The following is a 10,841-nucleotide window of genomic DNA, read 5'->3' on the forward strand; positions in this document are numbered from 1 at the left end:
AAAATTTTGGGGGGTTTGGGGGGGGAAAAAAAACTAATTTTTAAAAAAAGGGGGGGGAAAAAAGGGGTTTAAAAAAAAAAAAAAAGGGGGGGTTGGGGTAAAAAAAAAATTTTTGTTTGGGGGGGAAAATTTTTAAAAAAACCAAAATTTTTCCCCCTTTAAAAGTTAAAAAGGGGAAAAAAAAATTTTTTTTCCCCCCGGGGGAGGGGTTTGGGGGGAAAAAAGTTAAAAGGGGGGGAAAGGGGGGCCCAAAAAAAAAGGTTGTACAAATTTTGGGGGGAAAATGGGGGGTTTTTTTCCCCAAAAAAAAAAAGGGGGGGTTTAAAAAGGGGGAAAAGGTTTCCCCCAAAAAAAAAATTTTAAAAAGGGGGGGGGGAAAAGTTTCCCCGGGGGAAAAAATTTGGGGGGGGGGAAAAAAGTTAAAAAATGGGGGAAAATTTAGGGGCAGAAAAAATTTTTTTTAAAAATACAAAGGGGGGGAAAAGGGGGGAAAAACGGGGTAAAATTTAAAAATGGGGGAAAATTTTTTTTGGGGGGGAAAAAAAACCCCCGGGGGAACGGGGGGGGTTTTGGGGAAAAATTTTTTCCCTTTGGGGGGGGGGGGGGGGGGGGAAAAAAAAAAAAATGGTGGAAAATTTGGGGGGTTTAAAAAATTTTTAAAAAAATTTTAGAAAACCCCGGGGGGAAAAAAAAAAAAAGGGGGGGGGGGGGTTTTGGGGGGGGAAAAATTTTTTGGGAAAAAAGGGGTTCCCTGTTGGGTTTGGGGAAAAACAAAAAACGGGTTTTAAAAAGGGGAAGGGGGCCAAAAAAGGGTAAAAAAGTTTGGGGGGTTTGGGGGAAAAATTTTTTGGGGGAAAAAAAATTTTTTTTGGGGGGGGAAAATTTTAAAAAAAAATAAAAAAAGGGGGGGCCAAATTTTAAGGGGAAAACAAAAAAAGGGGGGAAATTTGGGGGGGGGGTTTTTTGGGTAAACCGGGGGGGAAAAAAGGGGGGAAATTAAAATTAAAAAAAGGGGGGAGGAATTTGGGGGGGAAAAAGGGGGGAAAAAAGGGGGGGGGGGTTTGGGGGGGGGGTTAAAAAATTTTTGGGGGGAAAAAAAAAAATTTGGGGGAAAAAGGGGCCAAAAAATAAGGGGGGGTTTTTTTTTTAAAAAAATTTTTGGGGGGGTTTTGGGGGGGGTTAAGGGTAAAAAAATTTTTGGGGGGGTTGGGGGAAAAAATTTTTCCCTTTTTTAAAATTTGGGGTAAAAAATTTTAAAAAAAATAAAAATTTTTTTTTTTGGGGGGGAAAAAAAAAAAGGGAAAATTTTGGGGGGTTTTTTTTTTTTTGGGGGTTTTTTAAAAAGAGAAAAATTTGGGGGAGGGTTTTTGGGGGGGGAAAAAACAATTTTAAAAGGGGGGGGGGGGAAAAAAAAAAAAAAAAAAAGTTTTTTTGGGGGGGAAAAAATTTTTTTAAAAAAAAAAAAAAAATAAATTTTTTTTAAAAAACCCAAAAAAAAAAAGGGGGGGAAATTTTTAAAAAAAAAAATTTTTTTTTTTTTTAAAAAAATTTTAAAAAAAAATTTTTTTTTCCAAAAAAAAAGAAAATTTTTTGGTTTAAAAATTGGACTTTTTTTCCCCTTTTTTTTTTGGGGCCCCGGGGGAAAAAAAAAAAGGTTTTTTTTAAATTTTCCCCCTTTTAAATTTTTAAAAATTTTAAAAAAAAGGAAGTATTTAAATTTTTTAAATTGTTTTTTAAAATTTTTTTTTTTTTTTTTTCCCCCCGGCCTTTAAAAAAATTTTTTTTTTCCCCCCAAAATTTTTTTAAAAAAATTTTTTAAAAATTTTTTTTTGGGGGCCCTTTTTTTTTGGGTTTTTTTTTTTTCCCCCTTTTTTTTTTTTTCCGGTTTAAGGAAAAAATTTTTAAAAAAACCCCCCTTTTTTTTCCCCCCCGGGGGGGAAAATTTTGGAAAAAATTTTTTTAAAAAAAAAAAAATTTTTTTTTTTAAATTTTTAAAAAAGGGGGGTTTTTCCTTAAAGGGGCCCCCGGGGGGGAAAGTTAAAAATTTTAAAAATTTTTTTTTCCCCCTTTTTTTTTTTTTTTTTCCCTTTTTATTTTTAAAAAAGGCAAAAATTTTTTTTGGGAAAAAAAATTTTGGTTTTTTTTGGGGGGGAAATGATACAGGCTTTTTATATGCTACAACCAATTTCGTTCTTTTCCAGGAAGAAGCAGGGTGAGGACATCCTCATTACAAAGATCAAGGACATTGAGGAGAATATCTGGTCACCACGGTAATTATATATATATATATATATATATATACTTGTCACCGAGTTAACATTTCTAGTTAAAGTAGTATTAAATTTAACTGCAATTTATTTTCCTGATTTGGTACTCCCTCTGTTTCTCCTGCCTGTATAAGGTCTGAGTTTAGGCCCCTTTTCGGAATATTTACATTTACACTGCAGCCCTTCTATATAACTTTAAATTTACCAAGCTCACTTGGAAGTTATGAGTCCATAATTTCCAAATCTTTATTATGACGTCATATTAATATAGTGACATCATAATTGTCATGTCGGCGATAACGAAAGATGGCTGTTGAAAAGGCTGTTCCGTCTTTGACGATAATAATTTGTTCATTCATCGTCGGAGCAAAATTCCTGGATATAGTCTTTAAAAATCGCTTTCAAATGTAAATATAAGCATTGAACTGCTAGCGCGCTTCATTGAATTTGCCTTTGTCCAGTTGGCATTCATCAGCCCGTAACTTCCAACTGAAAGCAGTTCAATGCTTAAATGTCTACATTGCATGCCTTTGCCAATGATATTACGAAAATCTTTAAATCTGGTATTTTTTCCATCTTTGCTAGTCATGGGCTACCAGGCTGGCAAAGATAGTATTTTTCATGTGAGAACACAATTTGGTGTTTTTGTTAACAGATTTGGTGTAAAAGGGAAGATAGACTTGACAGTGGAAGTCAAGGTGAGTGCTGGCGAGGTTTATGATACTGTAAACATACATATTTTAACGCGGATCTTATTTCCATGTTTTTCACTTTGAAAGCATTAAGGCACTTATTGCTGATATTCTATATACTGTCTAATACTTTATGTTTCTTGGGAAGCTGAAAAATTTGCCTGTCTGTGGGTTGTGTCCTAGAACAAGACACCTTACCCTAATTGCTCTCGATGTCATGCGACGGTCCTCTAATATGTTGTTCAGTGAGGTAGTCACCAATTACTACAATGAGACCAAGCCTCAAAAGGACCCTGGCTGTTCACGGGGCTATAAACCCAGCATACAACCCTATTGTATCTAGTAGTGTGTCACTCATCATTAAATCACTCTTTCTGGTTTTGGTGAAAGTTGCATGGATGATTATAGGTACCTTGCTTGTTGAACTTTCTTCAGTTATGACTTGATAAGGTAATACATGATATGTCTAGTTAAATTATAATATCTGATTACTCTTACTCTGATTCTTGAGCATTTTCACAAATATACTATTGCACTCTTGAATATAATTTCTATATTTTAGAAAAAATCCCGACCAGGCTTAGGAGAAAAATCGATAATTCCACTTGAGCTGAAAACAGGGCGTCCATCATTCTCACTAGAGCACAAGGGACAGGTAACACTGTACAGTATGATGAGCTCTGATCGGCGCACTGACCCCAAGCAAGGGCTTCTGTTATACCTCAAGGAGCCTAGCATGAAACTCATCCCTGCAGACCAACTCAGTCAGAGAGGTTAATTTTCCAATTAATATATTTCTGTGGAAATTCTTGTTTTGTCATTTTGTGCTCACCTGACCCAAAGGGGTGAATGTGTTCATGCTGTGGTGAGCATCTGGCAGCGTCTATCAGTCTGGCATCAAGTTTTACATTATTTTTTGTTGTCAGGTCTGATACAGCTTCGGAACGAGATGGCCTATTTCCTGGACCAGCAGGTTAAAAGGTCAACAGAAGATGGCAGCACCGTGTACAGTTTTGGCCGCCTACCTGACCCCATCAACAACTCAAGGACATGCCCTAAGTGTCCCCATCTTCTCCACTGTGCAGCATTTCAGAAGTGAGTCAACACTCGGATTAAACGGACTGTCACATTGCGTAATCATTAGCATTCAAAGGACATGATAAAGAAAGTAATGTTAAACTAGGGATTAAAGTCACTGCAATAACCCAGGGGCTTAGGGGAGATAACTGTTAGCCAAGGGGGATAACTGTTTGTCACTGGAGATAACTGTTTGTCAAAGGGGTTTTAACTGTTAGTCACTGGGATAACTTTAATTCAGAGGAGATAGCTGTAAGTCAGGGGGTATAACTGTTATTCAGGGGAATCTTTTTAGTTGGGGGAATCATTTCAGTCAGGAGATAATTGTTTGTCAACTGTTGGTCAAGAGGAGTAGCTGTTAATTTGTCAGAGGGATAAAATTAAGTGATGGGATAAGTCTTAGTCACAGAGGAAAAGTTAGTCAGCAGGAACAAGTTTTAGTCAAGAGGGATAAATGTTAGTCAAGGGAGATTGCTGTTAGTCAGAAGGAATAAATGTTGGTCAGGGAGGATAGCTGTTTGTTTAGGATAACTAAATCAGGGAATGACTGCTAGAAAAGGGAGAAACTTATTTCTTACCCAAGAGTGTTCTATCATACATAAACAGAAATGTGCATTGTTTCCTGATAGGGTGGAGGAACGCAGTTTACCATCCAGTCATGCCATGTCATCCCTCGTCCCTGATGCACTGGCTCACCTTTCTCCCTCTCACATGGATTACTTCACACGCTGGTGTCTCATGCTGGACCTGGAATCTCAGACCAACATACAGTCGGGCCTGAGAAAGATCTGGTGTAGGACTGGACCACAGAGGTATGTAAGGTCACAAACAGGTCACATACAGGTCACATACAGGTAAAATCATGCGCATATTAGATCATACTGTGTAAATTCACATGCTGGTAAAATTTCATCAGAAACGGTCACATACAGGTAAGGCCACATACAGGTATTGTCACATACAAGTAAGGTCACATACATTTATGGTCACATACAAGTAAGATCACATACAGGTATGGTCACATACAGGTAAGACCACATACAGGTAAGGTCACATACAGGTAAGATCACATACAGGTATGGTCACATACAGGTATGGTCACATACAAGTAAGATCACATACAGGTATGGTCACATACAGGTATGGTCACATTATACAGCTAAGGTCATGTATGTTTGATGTCAAGGCCACCTAGTAATCAATCTAATACATAGTCACCTAATCCTGTTCCTTTCTCTCCTGTCCATATTTTTAGCCCACCATCATCAGATGGTGGGCTGTTCAAATCGCCCTGCGTCCGTGGTCCGTCGTCCGTCCGTCCGTCCGTCCCTCCGTCCGTAAACAATTCTTGTTATCGCTATTTCTGAGAAAGTACTGAAGGGATCTTTCTCAAATTTCATATGAAGGTTCCCCTTGGTGCCTAGTTATGCATATTGCATTTTGAGACCAATCGGATAACAACATGGCCGACAGGCAGCCATCTTGGATTTTGACAATTGAAGTTTGTTATCGCTATTTCTGAGAAAGTACTGAAGGAATCTTTCTCAAATTTCATATGTAGGTTCCCCTTGGTGACTAGTTATGCATATTGCGATTTGAGACCAATCGGAAAACAAAATGGCCGACAGGCAGCCATCTTGGATTTTGACAATTGAAGTTTGTTATCGCTATTTCTGAGAAAGTACTGAAGGGATCTTTCTCAAATTTCATATGAAGGTTCCCCTTGGTGCCTAGTTATGCATATTGCATTTTGAGACCAATCGGATAACAACATGGCCGACAGGCAGCCATCTTGGATTTTGACAATTGAAGTTTGTTATCGCTATTTCTGAGAAAGTACTGAAGGGATCTTTCTCAAATTTCATATGAAGGTTCCCCTTGGTGCCTAGTTATGCATATTGCATTTTGAGACCAATCGGATAACAACATGGCCGACAGGCAGCCATCTTGTATTTTGACAATTGAAGTTTGTTATCGCTATTTCTGAGAAAGTACTGAAGGGATCTTTCTCAAATTTCATATGAAGGTTCCCCTTGGTGCCTAGTTATGCATATTGCGTTTTGAGACAAATCGGATAACAAAATGGCCGACAGGCAGCCATCTTGGATTTTGACAATTGAAGTTTGTTATCGCTATTTCTCAGAAAGTACTGAAGGGATCTTTCTCAAATTTCATATGAAGGTTCCCCTTGGTGCCTAGTTATGCATATTGCGATTTGAGACCAATCGGAAAACAACATGGCCGACAGGCAGCCATCTTGGATTTTGACAATTGAAGTTTGTTATCACTATTTCTGAGAAAGTACTGAATGGATCTTTCTGAAATTTCATATCTAGGTTTCCCTTGGTGCCTAGTTATGCATATTGCTTTTTGAGACCAATCCGAAAACAACATGGCCGACAGGCAGCCATCTTGGATTTTGACAATTGAAGTTTGTTATCGCTATTTCTGAGAATGTACTGAATGGATCTTTCTGAAATTTCATATGTAGGTTTCCCTTGGTGCCTAGTTATGCATATTGCGTTTTGAGACCAATCAGAAAACAACATGGCCGACAGGCAGCCATCTTGGATTTTGACAATTGAAGTTTGTTATCGCTATTTCTGAGAAAGTACTGAATGGATCTTTCTGAAATTTCATATGGAGGTTCCCCTTGGTGCGTCGTTATGCTAATTGCATTTTGAGATCAATTGGAAAACAATATGGCCGACAGACCGCCATCTTGGATTTTGACAATTGAAGTTTGTTATCTCTATTTCTCAAAGTACTGAATGGATCTTTCTCAAATTTCATAAGTAGGTTCCCCTTGGTCCCTTGTATTGCATTTTTGGACCAGTCTGTCCTGAAAACAACCTGGCAAACAAACAGCCATTATCGTTAAATCTCAAATTTCTTATATAGCTAGGATTCCCTTATTTGAAAAGTACTGGAGAGATGTCTCAATTTGCACAGATTAGTAAAATGAAGGGAAAAGTAGAGAAAAGATCAATCTGACATGGAACCTATGAAGATCATTCAATGGTGGGCGCCAAGATCCCTCTGGGATCTCTTGTTTGTTTACCTGGTGTTTCCCTAGAAAGTCTTCATATAATTAGCTGGACATGTGAGTGTTAAATAGTTGTCTACTTTCTCTGTATGCTGTCTGATACATTAAGTTGTGATCAGAGTTGTCTACCCTTGCCATCATTCAATAACACCATTATGTATTGGCTGTTTTGCTTGAATTGTCAGGGAATCTGTAGGAGAATGTATATGCCGACTGAATCTGCTGACAGACGAAAACATGGCTACCAAGTCTTCCTCAATTGTTCAAAACTCCAACACAGATGATGAAATGAGTTGTCTCACGTTTACAAGAAATTGGTCAAAAAACAGGTACAACCAATGATCTGTTAAAAAAAAAGGAATTCTGTCTCAATAAATATTAATAATTATAACTTAATTATCTGTCAAAAACAATATTAAGCAACTTCACTGCCCTTAGAGAGAAAACAAAATCAAACAAAAACAAAAAAATGATTATTTTAAGTTTCAAAGACTGGCTTTTACATTTTCACACATATATGGTTGTTCTGAATTGATTTGACTTCAAAACTTCAAATTAAAATTCTTTATAATGACATCCATGTAGTAAAAAGTTTGTTTGACTTAGAAACCTCCCCAGGGACCTGAGAACTGTGGGGCTGATATCCGGGGACTATGTCATTGTAAGCTCTGAGGAACCCAGTATGATTGCTGTCTGTATGGGAACGCTGCAAAACCTTACTGCAGAATCCGTGGAACTGGTTACAGAAAGGTATTCCTAACTCTGGTTGTGGAATTGCTTTTTTTAATGAATCTCATATTTAGAATGTGATTTTAATTATGATTGTGTAATAAACAGTTTGTTATATGTTAATTTTTAATTAAATACAGTTAAACTTTGTTATTTCGAATTCTGATTACTTGAAGACCCTGTTCAACTCAAAGAAATATTCTATAGAAAATGTGCTCGGTTACCGCAAATATTTGGGATAATTCAAAGTCTTCTTCGTGACATTGAGATAACTAGGGTTGACTGTACTTAATAGAAATACTTTTCTGTAATAGGTTGTAAGTCAATTTTGAGTCTTTATTACATAAAATCTTATTAAAATCAGATGTACATTTGCACTACGCTGCTCTCCTTATGAACGGATAGTAGCATACATCTGATTTTAATTAGATTTTAATTAGATTGTAATACATTAATTAGAAACAATAATTTTAATTCTATACCCTGAATAGGATAAAAACTTTAATTGATTTTCCGAATTTTTAACTATTTCCATGTTGACTTTAACTTAGTGAAAGTCTCCCACGACTGAAACAGATCAGAGGAACATTCCGCCTGGACAAGTATGATGGTTACAGTACCTCGTCGATCCTGTACTCTAGTCTGTCCCGTCTCATGGCTGACACTCCGCGAAGGTAAACAGTACCTCAATAATCTTATACACCAGTCTGTTCCGTCTCATGGCTGACACTCCGCGAAGGTAAACAGTACCTCAGTAATCTTATACACCAGTCTATCACGTCTCATGGCTGACACTCCGCAAAGGTAAACAGTACCTCAGTAATCTTATACACCAGTCTGTCCCGTCTCATGGCTGACACTCCGCAAAGGTAAACAGTACCTCAGTAATCTTATACACCAGTCTGTCCCGTCTCATGGCTGACACACCGCGAAGGTAAACAGTACCTCAGTAATCTTATACACCAGTCTATCCTGTCTCATGGCTGACACTCCGCGAAGGTAAACAGTACCTCAGTAATCTTATACATCAGTCTATCACGTCTCATGGCTGACACACCGCGAAGGTAAACAGTACCTCAATAATCTTATACACCAGTCTGTCCCGTCTCATGGCTGACACTCCGCGAAGGTAAACAGTACCTCAGTAATCTTATACACCAGTCTATCCTGTCTCATGGCTGACACTCCGCGAAGGTAAACAGTACCTCAGTAATCTTATACACCAGTCTGTCCCGTCTCATGGCTGACACTCCGCGAAGGTAAACAGTACCTCAGTAATCTTATACATCAGTCTATCACGTCTCATGGCTGACACTCCGCGAAGGTAAACAGTACCTCAGTAATCTTATACACCAGTCTATCACGTCTCATGGCTGACACTCCGCGAAGGTAAACAGTACCTCAGTAATCTTATACACCAGTCTATCCTGTCTCATGGCTGACACTCCGCGAAGGTAAACAGTACCTCAATAATCTTATACACCAGTCTATCCTGTCTCATGGCTGACACTCCGCGAAGGTAAACAGTACCTCAGTAATCTTATACACCAGTCTATCCTGTCTCATGGCTGACACTCCGTGAAGGTAAACAGTACCTCAGTAATCTTATACACCAGTCTATCACGTCTCATGGCTGACACTCCGCGAAGGTAAACAGTACCTCAGTTATCTTATACACCAGTCTATCCTGTCTCATGGCTGACACACCGCGAAGGTAAACAGTACCTCAGTAATCTTATACACCAGTCTATCACGTCTCATGGCTGACACTCCGCGAAGGTAAACAGTACCTCAGTAATCTTATACACCAGTCTATCACGTCTCATGGCTGACACTCCGCGAAGGTAAACAGTACCTCAATAATCTTATACACCAGTCTATCCTGTCTCATGGCTGACACTCCGCAAAGGTAAACAGTACCTCAGTAATCTTATACACCAGTCTATCCTGTCTCATGGCTGACACTCCGCAAAGGTAAACAGTACCTCAGTAATCTTATACACCAGTCTATCCTGTCTCATGGCTGACACACCACGAAGGTAAACAGTACCTCAGTAATCTTATACACCAGTCTATCACGTCTCATGGCTGACACTCCGCAAAGGTAAACAGTACCTCAGTAATCTTATACACCAGTCTATCACGTCTCATGGCTGACACTCCGCGAAGGTAAACAGTACCTCAGTAATCTTATACACCAGTCTATCACGTCTCATGGCTGACACTCCGCGAAGGTAAACAGTACCTCAGTAATCTTATACACCAGTCTATCCCGTCTCATGGCTGACACTCCGCGAAGGTTAACAGTACCTCAGTAATCTTATACACCAGTCTATCACGTCTCATGGCTGACACTCCGCGAAGGTAAACAGTACCTCAGTAATCTTATACACCAGGCTATCCCGTCTCATGGCTGACACACCACGAAGGTAAACAGTAATTCAGTTGTACACCAGTCTGTCCTATCAAGATTTGATTAATATTCACACCATAGCACCACAACATCAAGTTCTACATATGAACAGGTTTTGGGGTCATTGGTAAAGGTTTGAGGTTATAGGTAAACTTAACCACTTTCAAAAAAAGGATTTGGACAAGATATTTCATAAACTCCTGGACAGATTTGTTTCATTGATTAAGGAAGTGGGGTATGTCTATGTCCCTGATTACTTCGCTTTTTCATGTCCGACACCTGTTTTATTGTATCAAACGAGTAATGATTGAGTGGGTACCACGTATAGGTGCCTTTGGTTTGTTTAAGATTTACTTTAAATTTGATGTTATTCAATATTGTCATTTTATTTTACAGTGCAAGATTGCGTTCTTTGATAATAGACAGATCTAAATCAGAATATCTACCTAAACTTTCCAAGTCAGACATTGAAAGTGGTAAGTACACCTCCAGAATCCAGGAGGTTGCATTTTGATATACAAAATCTTCTTTGCCCACCTGGATAATATCATAGGAATCAATTGATTTTAACGGTGAAAGCTCGCCAAAACTTTTCTCAAAAAATTGGAATTTTTTTA

General features: G+C 38.5%; 1 protein-coding gene across 1 annotated transcript; it reads left to right on the forward strand.

Annotated features, from left to right (window-relative positions):
- Positions 1 to 2,170: 2,170 nt before the first annotated feature.
- Positions 2,171 to 10,700, forward strand: LOC117320531 (DNA replication ATP-dependent helicase/nuclease DNA2-like; the record flags this gene model as incomplete). The annotated part of the gene is made up of 9 exons (XM_033875105.1): positions 2,171 to 2,270; positions 2,923 to 2,965; positions 3,522 to 3,732; positions 3,886 to 4,054; positions 4,666 to 4,848; positions 7,268 to 7,411; positions 7,689 to 7,832; positions 8,363 to 8,485; positions 10,621 to 10,700. Coding segments are annotated over exons 1-9 (1,195 nt in total), but the record flags the coding sequence as incomplete, so codon positions are not given.
- Between the last annotated feature and the right edge of the window lie 141 nt (positions 10,701 to 10,841).

The sequence above is a fragment of the Pecten maximus genome, unplaced genomic scaffold (assembly GCF_902652985.1).
Source record: "Pecten maximus unplaced genomic scaffold, xPecMax1.1, whole genome shotgun sequence".
Classification (NCBI taxonomy): domain Eukaryota; kingdom Metazoa; phylum Mollusca; class Bivalvia; order Pectinida; family Pectinidae; genus Pecten; species Pecten maximus.